We start from the raw sequence: 14,014 nt of genomic DNA on the forward strand, positions 1-14,014 counted from the left end.
GAACTAGGTCTCCAGAATCTTAAATGCTGCTGTGCAGCCAATATTCAGACAGATGGTTCTATAAATAATCATTCAACAAAAAAAGCAAGTCAATAGAAAACTGATGAAAACAGGGGTACCTGGGTGGCTCAGTCGGTTAAACATCCAACTCGTGGTTTCAGCTCAGGTCATGATCCCACAGTTCGTGAGTTTGAGCCCCACATCAGGCTCTCTGCTGTCAGCACAGAGCCAGCTTCAGATCCCCTGTCCCCATCTCTCCCTGCCCCTCCCCTGCTTGTGCTCTTTAAAAAAAAAAAAAAAAAAAAACTGATCAAAACTAAAGTTGAAGCTTAAACTTCTTTGTTAAATTGTGAGTTTAAAGAATAGTATCATGGGAATGGAAGCTGGTGCAGCCACTCAGGAAAACAGTATGGCGGTTCCTCAAAAAACTAGAAATAGAACTACCCTACGACCCAGCAATTGCACTACTAGGCATTTATCCAAGGGATAAAGGTGTGCTGCTTCAAAGGGACACATGCACCCCCATGTTTCTAGCAGCACTATCAACAATAGCCAAAGTATGGAAAGAGCCCAAATGTCCATTTATAGATGAATGGATAAAGAAGATATGGTATATATACAGTGGAATATTACTCGGCAATCAAAAAGAATGAAATCTTGCCATTTGCAACTACATGGATGGAACTGGAGATAAGGTATTAGGCTAAGTGAAATTAGAGAAAGACAAAAATCGTATGACTTCATTCATATGAGGACTTTAAGAGACAAAACAGATGAACATAAGGGAAGGGAAACAAAAATAATATAAAAACAGGGAGGGGGACAAAACAGAAGAGACTCATAAATATGGAGAACAAACTGAGGGTTACTGGAGGGGTTGTGGGAGGGGGGATGGGCTAAAGGGGTAAGGAGCACTAAGGAATCTACTCCTGAAATCATTGTTGCACTATATGCTAACTAATTTGGATGTAAATTTAAAAATGATATTTCATCAACTTAAAAAAATGATAAAATGCGCAAAGCACTTAAGAAAATATTTCTCCAAAGAAGACCTACAAATGGCCAACAGGTATATGAAAAGATGCTCAACATCACTCATCAAGGACATGTAGATCAAAACCACAATGAGATATCACCTCTTAACAGAATGACCATTATATAAAAAACAAAAAAATATGATCCAGCAATCCTACTTCCAGTCATTTACCCAATGATTTGAAATCAGAATCTCAAAGAGAGATTTGCATTCCCATGTTACCTGCAGCATTATTCTCAATAGACAGTGTGGAGTGTGGACATTACCTAAATGCCCATCCACAGATCAAAGGGTAAAGAAAAGGAGATTTACATACACCATGGAATATCATGAAGCCGTAAAAAAGGAAATTCTGTTATGTGGTCTACCTAACATGAATGAACTTTGAGGACATGATGCTAAGTGAAATAAGCCAGTCACAGAAGGACAAATATGGCACAATTCCACTTACACGAGGTACCTAAAGTAGTCAAGCTCATAGAAACAGAAAGTAGAATGGTGTTGGCCAAGGGCTGGAGAGAACGAGAGCGGGGATTTGCTGTTCACTGGGGTTTACAGTTTCAGTTATGCAGGATGAGCAAGTTCTAGACACTGCTTATACTTAATTCTGTGTTATACACTTCATTAACGGGGTAGAGCTCATGTTATGTGCTTTTTGCCTCAATAAAAACTAATAAAATACGAATATTCTCCACCAAAAGAAAGAATAGTATCAAAATAATATCACTCATCTAGATCTAAAAAATCTATTATGTTGTTTAGGATACAGTCTAAGAGAACTAAATTAGAGGAGTTACCAAAACCAGTGGTAGGCTCCCTCCCTAATCTAAACTCATAAAGCAAAATAATGGATCCACGGCCCAAGTAAAACATAAAAAAAATAGCCACACAGAACACATTTCCCCATAGTTAAAAAGTCTCCATTTTGAACACTGAACCATTCAGGAAATAACTCTGCTTCTTCCAAATCTAATCAGTCCCTACTTCACACGCTGGCCTTAACATCACGCAAACCAATCTCTTAATTTCCTCAGATTGAGAGACTCCTAAACTTTGTGGTTTCTTCTCCTTTGCTACACTAAGCTAAATAAACCTGGTTTTGTGGTAACTACAGGCATATCTCTAATCTTCTGTTAGTGTGTTGCAAAGGATTTTCTTAAAAACACATAGTCTAGCTACCCAGAGAAAATTACTGTTGATGATTAAGTAGTTTTCCTAATTCAGGCATGGTTTTCTTGGCAGTTGACATGGTTCTTATCATATTACTTGTCTTGCATTTTTGAAAAACAGGATTTTAGAAATTTTAGCTACACATTTTCAATGGAGATGAAAACACTATAGAATTATATTAGCAGAATACATCCCAAAGTTTAACCATTTCATTTTCCAGTCACTAGACATTTAAATGTTTTACAATTTTTCTATTACAAACCTGTCATAAATAATATTTTGCATACATATTTTCCTACAGACTAAGGTATGTCCTCAGGAGAAAGCCTTGCATTGACAACTGAATTGAAGAACATGAGAATTTGGGAGCTCCAGCCAGAGAAAGCTCGTTTTCCGATAGTTTTACCCATTAATTCCTACCTGTAATCAGTCTTTTATTCTCAAAATTTTCAAGAATTTTCAAACTTAGGCAGAAAAGCAAATGAAGTCATAAAGCACTTGCTGGAAAAGCAGAAAATAACAAATACCAAGAATAATTACTGTAGGCATAAATAATCAGCTAGGTTTGGACATAGGCAAAAACAGGCATCTGAAAATTTAAAAGAATTTTCCGACTTTAAAAGTTCTTTTCAAAATTGTTGGTGTAGAAAAAAAAAAAAGAAAAAAAAGCCGGACAGTTTTGTATGACATTAAAGTGAGAAAAACCACACAAGTAAACATGAGTCAACTATTTTAAAGACTGCTTTTTGACTATGAACGCTGAAAAAAAAGTAAGCTATTTTAGTAAGGTAATACTCTGAGAATATCTTTAAACAGCGCATGTTTTCACTGGCCTAGAGCTTACTGATAGTCAGCTAGGCCTCGGCTCCCTGGATTCTTGCTTCGCCAGTTTTATTCAGGCCAACCTGGAGACTGGAACTCTGGTCCTCAATTTGCCTACTCGGGTGTATTAATACATGCTATGGCTGAGAGAATGAAGCTAGGGAACAGGTGAGTAACAAAGACACCTCGGATTTCTTTATCTCAAAATTCAACTACACCTTTACATTTCGGGCCCACCACAAAAAATACAAAAATAAAAAAGGAATATGAGAATTTAATCGCCATCATCCGCCATTAGGCCAAAACTGACACCGGTGAGCTTCGTCTCCACACCCATACAATACCCAATTGCAAACACACCTCCACATCCCTGTTCCTGCCCTTCACTATGAAACAGAACCTAGCCCGCCCCCGGCTCCGCAAAGCTGCAGCTGACGTCAGCGTGGCAAAATGTGTGCGCCATGCTTTGGAGTCCTTTTCCGCGGTTTGCTACTGACGCCGGGACGGTCTCGGGCGGCACTAGAACTACAACTCCCAGGTTCCTGCGCGGCGCGGAGAAGGCAGGCCGGGACTGTGCGAAAGAGACTCCGGGGGATAGCGGGCCAGAGCCGGCCGCTCCCCTTTTGAAGCGGTTTCGCACCTCTTTCCGCCCGCGGCGTCGGTGGCGTCGGCGGCGTCGGCGCTCACGCAGGGGCGGGTCACGGCGGCGCGAAGCGGTGCTGGGCGGGAAGGGAAGTCGTGGCGGCGGTGGCGGCGGGGACAGCTGCGACGGCGGCGGTGGCGGCGGGGACCGCAGCAGCGGTGGTGCTGTCAGTTAGGCCGTCGGAGAAATGGGAGACCCGGGGTCCGAGGTGAGTGGTGGAGCGTCGGGCCGCGGCGTTCTCAGCCGCGCCGCGAAAGGGCTTTGTGTTTTGTTGAGCGTGCGGCCTGCTGTGCGCCCGCGGGGCGAAAGCCTCGGCGTCTCGGGCCGAGCCCAGCGTTCGGGCCTGGTGCGGGTCCGAACGACGACCCAGCGGTAACAATGGCCGCCCGGCCGCCCCCGGTCCCCTACGCCGGCCCCGGTGCTCCCTGTTGTCGCCGCTCTGCCCGCGAGAGCGACATTTTGAGACAGGATCGCCCTTCGGCGGTGAGCGCGCATCCCTCCTCCTCGAGCAGATAGGGGAATTCGCAGGGGCTGGGGAGTCGTTTTCGGCGTCCGCTCCCCATGGCTCCGCGTCTGCAGAGGCAGAACGCGACTCCATGGAGTTCTGTTCTTAGTCGGATTTGCATGCAGTTGTGCTGTTAGGTTTCCTCAAGAGCTCGTTGTTTTAAAAAGCTCTTTCTTTTTCGTTCCTTTTGGGAAAGTCTCTTCCACCAAGTACGTGGCTGTATAGATAAGCGTGTTTTGGCTTATTTTTATAGATAATAGAATCTGTCCCTCCAGCTGGGCCCGAGGCATCTGAGTCAACAACGGATGAAAATGAAGATGACATTCAGTTTGTTAGTGTAAGTAGCAACGACATTCGGGTTTTTCCTAGAGTTCCAAGACTGCGCGTGGTAAGCCATTATGTGATTGTACTGCACCTGTCCACTCCTCATTGAGCGACTGTGTATGAACGTCCGATAGGTACTAGACACCGGGGAGCGTGGCGTAGGATTAGGAAATTTACCCAAAGAGGCCTCTGAGCAGCTGCGGTAGCCGTCACAAAGACTGCCGAAAGTCCGTGGTGCTCACACTCCATCACGCTTCTCGTGCGTTTACTTAGCGCTGTTTTAATGCTTAGTCTAGGCGTGTTTCCAAGAGGGACAAGGTTGTCCTGTAACAGATGACGATGCAGGCGAGGGAGAGAGGACAGGTGATGATGAGGAAGGAGGTAGAGAACAAGAAGGCTTGCAAGAACTCAAAATCTGAGCGTTATGTAGCTGCATAACATGAAGGCGACTAGCTTGAAGACTTCCCTGACCTGTGAGATCATGGTGTTTGTTACAGCATAGTGCCGGAGTTGATGTTCATATGCAGATCCCTGCATCACCAGGAACACACATAGTTTTCAGAATTTCGTCCCTTCGGGTCAGTGGTCTTTAAGCACTACCAAGTGTAAATGTGCGGATTGCGGGGCCTCACCCTTCCATACCCACTGACTCAGAATTTGTAGGTGGGACCTAGGAGTCTTCCTTTTGGAAAGATGAAAGGACATAAGAATCTCTGAACCACAGTTTGTAAAGCCTTGGTTTAGGCAGAGTGGGGGTTATGACGTATTTGGAGATGATTTTCACCCAAAACTGTCAAGAGTTGCAAAGGCTCGGCTTAAAGTGGTATCATAGTTAGTTAGAGAATACTTCTACTCTAAACCATTTTCTGAATACTGTAGTTGAGGTTTGCTGTGAAACGTGTATAGTTTTTCTTAATAGATTGTAGTGTTTTTATGTTTGTTGGTTTGGGACAGTTTGTAAAGCTGGTTATTAAATGATATCCTCTACATACCCCAACATTAGGGCCATCGTGGTGAAACCATTTTTGTATTGTCTTTAATTGGTTTATTGAGGAGTCTTTCACGAGATCATTTTTTTGGCTGTCTTCACCATTGCTAGTGCATGTGGTACTTTTTCCTTTTATTTATTTTCAGAGTGAGAGAGAGAGTGCAGATTAGCATGCAACAGGGTGAGGGGCAGAGAGAGAAAGAGAATCCCAAGCAGGCTCCACCCTATCAGCACAGAGCCTGGTGTGGGGCTTGATCTCACAAACTGTGGAATCATGACCTGAGCCAAAATCAAGAGTCAGATGTTTAACCACCTGAGCCACCCAGGTGCCCTTTGTCCTTTTATTTTAATTCTAGTGTGGTTAACATAGTGTTAAATTAGTTTCAGATGTACTTTTTCTTTTTCTTTTTTTTTTTTTTAAAGTATTTGTTCAGTTATTTTGAGAGAGAGCATGGGAGCAGGGAAAGGGGCAGAGAGAGAATGCTAAGCAGGCTCTGTGCTGATAGCAGGACTCGATCTCATGAATTTTGAGATCATGACCTGAACCGAAATCAAAAGTTGGATGCTCAACCAGCTGAGCCACCGAGGTGCCCTAACAGTGGACTGAAGTATGTTGGTAACAGGATTCTATGGCTTCTTAGGACAAATATTTCAGGTTGTTCCTGAATATTGGTATTTGGAGAATATTCATCTTGATATTTGTGTATATGAAAGAATGATATACTTCTTTATAAACTATGGGTGTTGGGTTGAGAATCACAGATGGAATTTATAAAAATAAGATTTGAAAAACTTTTTGGTACTTGTGGAATAAAAAATTATAGTATAGCATGTATGTAACTTAAGTATAATAATGTATTAAGCTGAAGTTTAAAATACTCTTTATTTTTGAAATATTGTTTTAATTTTAGGGGCCCCTGGGTGGTTTATTGGTTAAGTATCCGACTTCAGCTGAGGTCATGATCTCACGGTTCATGGGTTTAAGCCCCATGTCAAGCTCTGTGCTGACAGCTCAGAGCCTGGAGCCTTCTTCAAATTCTTTGTCTCCCTCTCTCTCTGCCCCACCCCTGCAAGTGCTCACTCACTCACAAATAAAACATTAAAAAAAAAACTTTTTAAAAATATTCTTTTAATTTTAAATGTAGAGAATATCTTACATCTTTGTGTCAAGAATAAAAAATATATAGTGCAGGGGCACCTGGGTGGCTCAGTTGATTGAGCATCCAACTTCAGCTCAAGTCATGATCTCATGGCTTGTGAGTTCAAGCCCCACGTCGGGCTCTGTGCTGACAGCAAGGAGCCTGGAGCCTGCTTCAGATTCTTTGTCTCCCTCTCTCTCTTTCCCTCCTCTGTTCATGCTCTGTCTGTCTGTCTCTCTCTCTCTCTCTCTCAAAACTAAATAAACATTTTAAAAAATTAAAAAATATAATGTATTGTGTGCACCTTGATACAACACCTTGTATTTATCCCTGTTGGCAAATACAGGTTCAAAGTTCTGATAGTTCCAAATGGAGAAGTGAATTATATGTATTAAGCACAATTACAGTTTTAGAAGAGATCTGTGAAAAACATTGCTTCTACATTTTTAGTGATAACACTTAAATGATAATGATAACTTAATTCTATTTTAAAATAAATTGAGATAGAGCCTTCTACTTCTCTCTGTAAACTAATCTTATCCTTGACTCCTTTAGGTGATGCTCATCCAGTAAAGATAACAAATTGTTCTCTGCTTAAGATTTCTTCAGATACAAAAATGGCATTATAATGTTGCTTCTTGATTTACTCTGGTTTGGATTTCTTAATTCACGCTCTACTCTGGCTTGGATTTCTTAATTCACGCTCATTAATCTAATTTTCCCGTCTTTGATCACATGGTGGCACAGCAGTCTTTCAGTGGTTTGCAAAATATAGAGCCTGAAACCAAACAGTGTGCTGAAGGAAAGAAATAATAATAAGGATAATAAATCCCTTTCATTTAAATTATGTTGAAATATACGTACAGAGAACTGCACGGTTTAGAAGTATACTGTTTGATTTTTGCAAAGCCAATACCTGGGTGATCTCAAACAGAATGTTACCATAGCAAAAACTTTTTATTTAAGGATATTGCTCTCATTTTCTGTTTAGTTTAATAATACAGGTGTATCTCCACCACTCCCAGTTATTGTAAAGTAGAAACATTTGAAACCTATGAAAACTTTATAAGCTAAGAGGGTCTAAAGCAAAGAAGCAGTTACCATTTACTTATATGGAAAAATTTTCAGCATTTCCCGACCCCAAAAATAACCTCTTTTTGGCTTTTCTGATACCTTAAAACACATCTTGCTAATGGATGTCCAAAATAGAGATAAAGTACAGATGTTTACAGACATAATCCAAAGCTGTGAAATGCTGAGTTTAGTTCACAGGGAAGCAGCTTGGCAGTGGTACTCTCGCTGCTTGGGGTGCACACCGCCTCTGAAATGGTTTTCTGCAAAACAAATGCTGTACAGTATTGCTGTTTTGCATCCTTTTTTTTTGTTTGTTTTTTGTATAAGAGAAAATCTTCAGATTTACTTCAGTTAGTGAAACCTGATACCAGTGTAGGTCTTTCGTAAAAGTGAAATGGTGTTAACACAAGCTTTTGAAAACTGAGAATATTTTTCTGATCCCTTATTCAGCCACCATCTTTCTGTCTTTCTTTGAAACTTTGTATATTTTAGTTAATTTACTCCCAGAAAATGGTTTTAGCCAAGAGCTGATGACATGATTTTTCACAGTGCTACTTGAGACACAAAGGCAACCTATTATAATCTTGGTAATAGCACATGAGATTTAGGTTTAAGTCAAGATTATTGGTATAATGTGGAATCATTGAACATATGGAAATAGTGAAGGAAATCAAGGTATAATTTCATCAGTAGCTTCTGAAGCACATAGGTCAAGTGATAATACTTAAACTGCAGTAGGTAAGAGTCATGGGCACAAATGTGAAGGTATCTTGACTGGGTGTCTTGCACCTATAATTAGCTCAGTAAATAAAAATAATGTTGGAGCTCATGATATGCAAAGTCATGAAGTAAGTACTCTAGAACTACAAAAGATTAATTGAAAATAGGTCCTACCTGTAAGTGCCCATATTTCAATGTGGAAGATAATATAGGTTATGAGAACTGTGTAAATGGTTGTAGAAAGTAGTTATTTTATAAAAAGTACCCGTGCTATATAAAAAAATAAAGGAAGCCTTTTTGGCCTAGGTAACATTTAGTATTTGTATTTAAAAGAGCATTTTGAAAAGAAATAAGGAAAGGCATCAAAATGGGAAAGCAGGGAAGATGCTGTGTAGTTTTGGAGGATAAAAATTTTTAAAGTGAAAGAGAAAAGGGTGGGCCAGATAGTGTAGATTTTGAATTGTGGACTAAAAGTGGCAGATGGGAACCACTTGGAATTTTTGAACTGGGCAGGATTGCATAAGTAAACTATATCCCTGATCCTGTAACTGGAAATCTATTGAAAAAACACATGCATTATTAAAATTTTAGATTAGAGTTTTGCACCGTTATTCAAATCCATATTCTTTTAGACTTGGGTAAACTACATTTCTTACAGTCCATATCTTAGTGTATTGACATTATATTCCATTTACAGTTGACCCTTGAACAGTGGGTTTGAACTGCGTGGATCCACTTGTATGTAGTTTTTTTTTTACAGTACTATAAATGTATTTTCTTTATGATTTTTGTAATATTTTTGGCTTTATTGTAAGAATACAGTATATAATAACATCATATAAAATACATGTTAACCAACTGTTTATGTTATTGGTAAGGCTTCCAGTCAACAGTAGGCTTCTAGTAGTTATGTTTTGGGAAGTCAAATGCTGTATGTAGATTTTCAATTACATAATGGAAGGGAAGGTCATAGCCCAAACCCTCATGTTCTTCAAGGGTCAACTGTTGTAGGTAATTGGTGTTTGGTTTTGTATGATAATAATTTTTCCAGTAACAGGAATGAAAGCTTTTTGTGTCATTAATTTTTTTTTTTTTTACTTAGAATATTAATATTAATTCAGCTGTGTTACTAAACTGTTTTGTTTGTGCCTGTGCTCCTGGCCCTAATTGTGCGGCCTTCGGGAGTAGAATCCTTTGATTTTGTTATTGGTACAAAAGGGATGATGAGAATGATGGTTAACTAGTTGATGAATTGAGCAAATTCAAATAAAATGCCTTTAATTGGAGGACAGCATGCATTTATACTTGTTAAGAACATAGGCAGTCACTGTAAACATTTTAAGAAATGTTTCTTGACATAATACACATTCTTATGGGGAATTAATAACTTATTTTTTGGTTAGTGTTACGAGTTACTCAGATTTGAGGGCAATAGCAAGAAGTCTTTTTTTCTCTTTTTGAAGGAAGACAAAGTGTCTTAAAAACTTAGGTAATAAGGGATTGATTTAAAAAAGCATGTAGGGTCACCTGGCTGGCTCAGTCAGTAGAGCATGTGACTCTTGATCTCAGGGTTGTGAGTTCAAGCCTCATGTTGGATGTAGTGATTACTTAAAAATAAAATTAAAAAAAAAATGTAGTGTGTATACTTTGAACTTAACCTCAGAATTATAGTGACCACACAGCCGGTTATATATTTAGAGAATCAGGTGTACCTCACTTAGTTTTCTCATTTGTTAAATGGAATAATAATAATAATTCACTGTTTCACCTTATAAAGTAATTGGGGATTAAATGGAATCATTTACATGAAAAGTTTAGTACAGTTCCTGTATAGGGCTCAAAGACAAATGTTATTGATGAGTAGTAAAATTAATGGAATACTAAAATGTTTTGATTCTTTAAGTTCGTTATGGTGGCATTTTTTCCATATCCGTAACTAAAGTTTAGAGTGTGTGCATATAAGTAATATTTTCCTTGGGGATACTTCTCTTATTTTTTATTTTTTTTTTTTAATTTTTTTTTTCAACGTTTATTTATTTTTGGAACAGAGAGAGACAGAGCATGAACGGGGGAGGGGCAGAGAGAGAGGGAGACACAGAATCGGAAACAGGCTCCAGGCTCTGAGCCATCAGCCCAGAGCCTGACACGGGGCTCGAACTCACGGACCGCGAGATCGTGACCTGGCTGAAGTCGGACGCTTAACCGACTGCGCCACCCAGGCGCCCCTACTTCTCTTATTTTTTAACTCAGCCTCTGCTTTTTTTGGTGGTCTCAAATACATGTCATCGTCATCTACCATTCTTTCACGTATAAACCCATAATTATTTGCTGAGTGAATCAATAAATATTCTAAATGACTCTTGGTTTTTCTCATTTTTGGATTTCCTACCCAGATTGTTTTTACTCTTTTAATTAGTGTGAATCATATGAAGTTGTCATTTTTCGCTAGTTCAGGAATGGTTGGTTGCATATCAGTCTAATGGTTCACCCTAGCAGTAAATTTGTAATAGTCTTCTTTCATCATTTCCTGCTCCTGCTATTTTCTGCTATTTCTGCAGCTGTTTTTAAATCCCATCTGTGACCATTTTCTTTATCCTGGGTTTTGGGGGTTTTGGTGGGGGGGAGGGTTCCTCTTCTACTTTTTGCTTTGTACTCTGTTATCTTCTTTTGTCTCTTTTTTCTCTGTTTATGGAAGAGCTCTCTGCCTCTCCCTCTGTGTATTTCTGGTAACCTGGAGACTTTCTTGGTGGGCTGTTGCTATGGACATGTAATAACAATTTCTAATGCACATTTCTTGAAGAGCCCAAAGTTAAGGTGTTAGAACAGGAGAAGCTAGCATATTTTTATTTCTTCTACTTCCTTGAATTGAATGTATAACATTGACAATAACAGTGGTAGATTGTAGTCTGAAGGTAGGTGAATCTTCTCTGTTGACCATAATTGGAGAATATCCTCTTTTCTAAACTTCCCATCTTTAGGGGTACCTGGGTGGCTTAGTTGGTTAAGCGTCTGACTTTATCTCAGGTCATGATCTCACGGTTCGGGAGTTCGAGCCCCGCGTCAGGCTTGTGCTGACAGCTTAGACCCTGGAGCCTGCTTTGGCTTCTGTGTCTCCCTCTCTGTCTGCCCCTTCACTGCTCATGCTCGCTCACTCACTCTTTCTCAAAAGTAAACATTAAAAAAAAATAAAAAACATTTTTTTAAACTTCCATTTTTACAGCTCAGGCAAAAATCTTAATTACTTATTACATGATCCCTGTCCTGAAGTTCTGGTCTCTGGTTTTATCATAGTGCCTAGATAAAACCTGTCTGCAAGGATAGCAATGTTCTGCTTGAGGAGAAGTTGTAGCCTAAGGGAGAAACAACTTATCTTTGAGACGGAATGTCTCTTCTATGGAAGAGGATATTTAAAGATCTTAGCTTCTGTGTCCTGACTCTAGTCTTTCTCTGTTAGTTTATCCACTGAATAGATCGCTTTGGCTTGCCAACAGTCAGCTTTCTGCATCCTAAGAAATCTTTCCCTCAGCTATATTCTCTTCCTGTGTTCCTTTCTCTTATTCTCAACATATTGGAATTTAAAAAATAATATTCTTTACTTATGGCCTTACTGCCTCTTTTTTTTTATATATATATTTTATTTTTAGGTAATCTCTACAACCAACGTGGGGCTCAAACTTACAACCCCAAGATAAGAGTTGCATGCTGCATTGACTGACCAGCCAGGCGCCTCTATTGCCTCATGTTCTACTTAATATTTTAGAGCCTGGCTTTTATATGCTTGCTACTTTCTTGAAAGTTGTTTTCAGGCATTTAAAAATCTTGTTGCCAATTTCAGTGGCAGTTTTTTTGGTTGTCCATGTTTTTTACTGCATTTTGCATTGACAACTTTTTGAGGATTCTCTAGTGTTTTTGAATTTATCCATTCCTGATTCTTCTTCAGTCTTTGATTACCTGCTTAGCTCTTCTTGAGTCCTAAAATTCCAGCATTTCCTCGAGAGCCTCATTACATTTCTTCTTTTTCCTCATTGTTTCCTTTGTTAGCAATATCATAGTTCAATTTAGTCTTCTAGAGGAACCCCTCACAAATCTGTATTTCTAGCTATGTTTGTACATCCAGATTTCAGCCCTGCATTTCTGGCTTCTGCCAGTTAACTTTGTGTGCCACTGGTACATCAACCCATTATGTTCAAAAGAGTGTCGGCTTCCTGTTTCTGAATTCCAGATATATCCAGCTGGTTGTTCAAGCTTGAAACCTTAGGGACTTCTTTGATTCCTTTTTATTGTTGGAATTTTGTTTTTTATAGCCAATCTTTTTTTTCTTTTTTAATACCCATGGATTGTCTTGTATATATACTACAACACTGTTCTCTTTGCTGCTGTTTTTTTTTTTTGCATTATTTGACTGATTAATTACCCTGCATTTCCCACTCTCCATACTCATCTACATGATTAATTTTAAAGCACAGTACTCATGTTTTCCTTATCTTAGTATTTATTGATTCCCTCTTGCCTATGGAATAAAATCTAGGCTTTTAGGCCTAGTATTCAAGGCCTGATATATGATGCAGTTAGTATGGTTGGAAGCAGGATGGAGAAGAATCAGGTTTGATGTTTGACTATAGGAGTGGGAAATAAAGCCAAGCTGTTAGTCAGAGAACCATATGTTTTTGAGTGTGGTTATCTAACAGGTAATTAATACTCATCCCATCTAAAAAACATTGAATCATATCTGTGTCCTTATAGCACTAATTCCTTTATTATTATTAATCCTTCCCCGAAGAATAACATTGTCTTAATATTCTACCAAGGTTTAAACTCTTCCTTTTAGATCTTGTCATTAGTTTTTTTTAATGTTTATTTTTTTATTTTTGAGAGAGAGAGATAACGAGCAGGGGAGGGGCAAGGGTGGGGGTGCACAGAGGATCTGAAGCAGGGCCCAAGCTGCTCTTAGCATCCTGATGTGGGGCCTGAACTCATGAAGTGTGAAATAATGACCTGAGCCGAAGTCGGACACTTTACCAACTGAGCCACCCAGGTGCCCCAATATCATTTTTTACTCATGTACTCTGAATATTTTTCTGTGTGTGTTCTAATTATTTTCTGGCGCCCATAGGCCGCCTCTTTAGAGGAATTCTTGCCAGTCCCAACAAAAAAAGTGATTGTTTTAAGTGACTGGTTTAGTTTGAATAACTACATGACTTGTTAATTTGCTTGATTCTTTCATAGGAAGGACCGTTAAGACCTGTTCTGGAATACATTGATCTGATCAGCAGTGATGATGAAGAGCCTAGCACCTCCCATAGTGATGTAAGTACATTATATTTGATTTGCATTTCTTTCACTTTAGTCATTTAAGAGGCCTTGTGTAAGACAATTATCAAGTCAATGATGGCTGTGTTTAGGAGCTGTAGTACTTTAGTGAATGGCCCATTTCTATAGAATGAGCCATAGAAGGTATCCATTGAGTCCTTTGCCCAGAACATCTCCTACTTCCAGTTTTGTTTTTTACTTTCAGTGAGAATGTGAAAAGATAACATGATACAGCAAAGTTCTAAGACTTGAAGATGGTATCTGATAAAAGGGAAATGGAATA

General features: G+C 39.3%; 1 protein-coding gene across 4 annotated transcripts in view; it reads left to right on the forward strand.

Annotated features, from left to right (window-relative positions):
- The first annotated feature begins 3,615 nt into the window (after positions 1-3,615).
- Positions 3,616-14,014, forward strand: part of ZNF451 (zinc finger protein 451) — an 88,236-nt gene continuing 77,837 nt past the window's right edge. Inside the window, exons 1-3 of one of the 4 annotated variants that reach the window (XM_045057685.1) lie at positions 3,616-3,879; positions 4,430-4,513; positions 13,648-13,728. In XM_045057685.1, the coding sequence (XP_044913620.1) occupies positions 3,859-3,879; positions 4,430-4,513; positions 13,648-13,728 (186 nt within the window). In that variant the 5' untranslated portion in view covers positions 3,616-3,858. Of the gene's footprint in view, positions 3,880-4,185; positions 5,079-13,647; positions 13,729-14,014 lie in introns of those variants that run through there. The other 3 variants (XM_023254076.2, XM_045057683.1, XM_045057684.1) reach the window with 3 other exon arrangements.

Source organism: Felis catus, chromosome B2 (genome assembly GCF_018350175.1).
Source record: "Felis catus isolate Fca126 chromosome B2, F.catus_Fca126_mat1.0, whole genome shotgun sequence".
Classification (NCBI taxonomy): Eukaryota; Metazoa; Chordata; class Mammalia; order Carnivora; family Felidae; genus Felis; species Felis catus.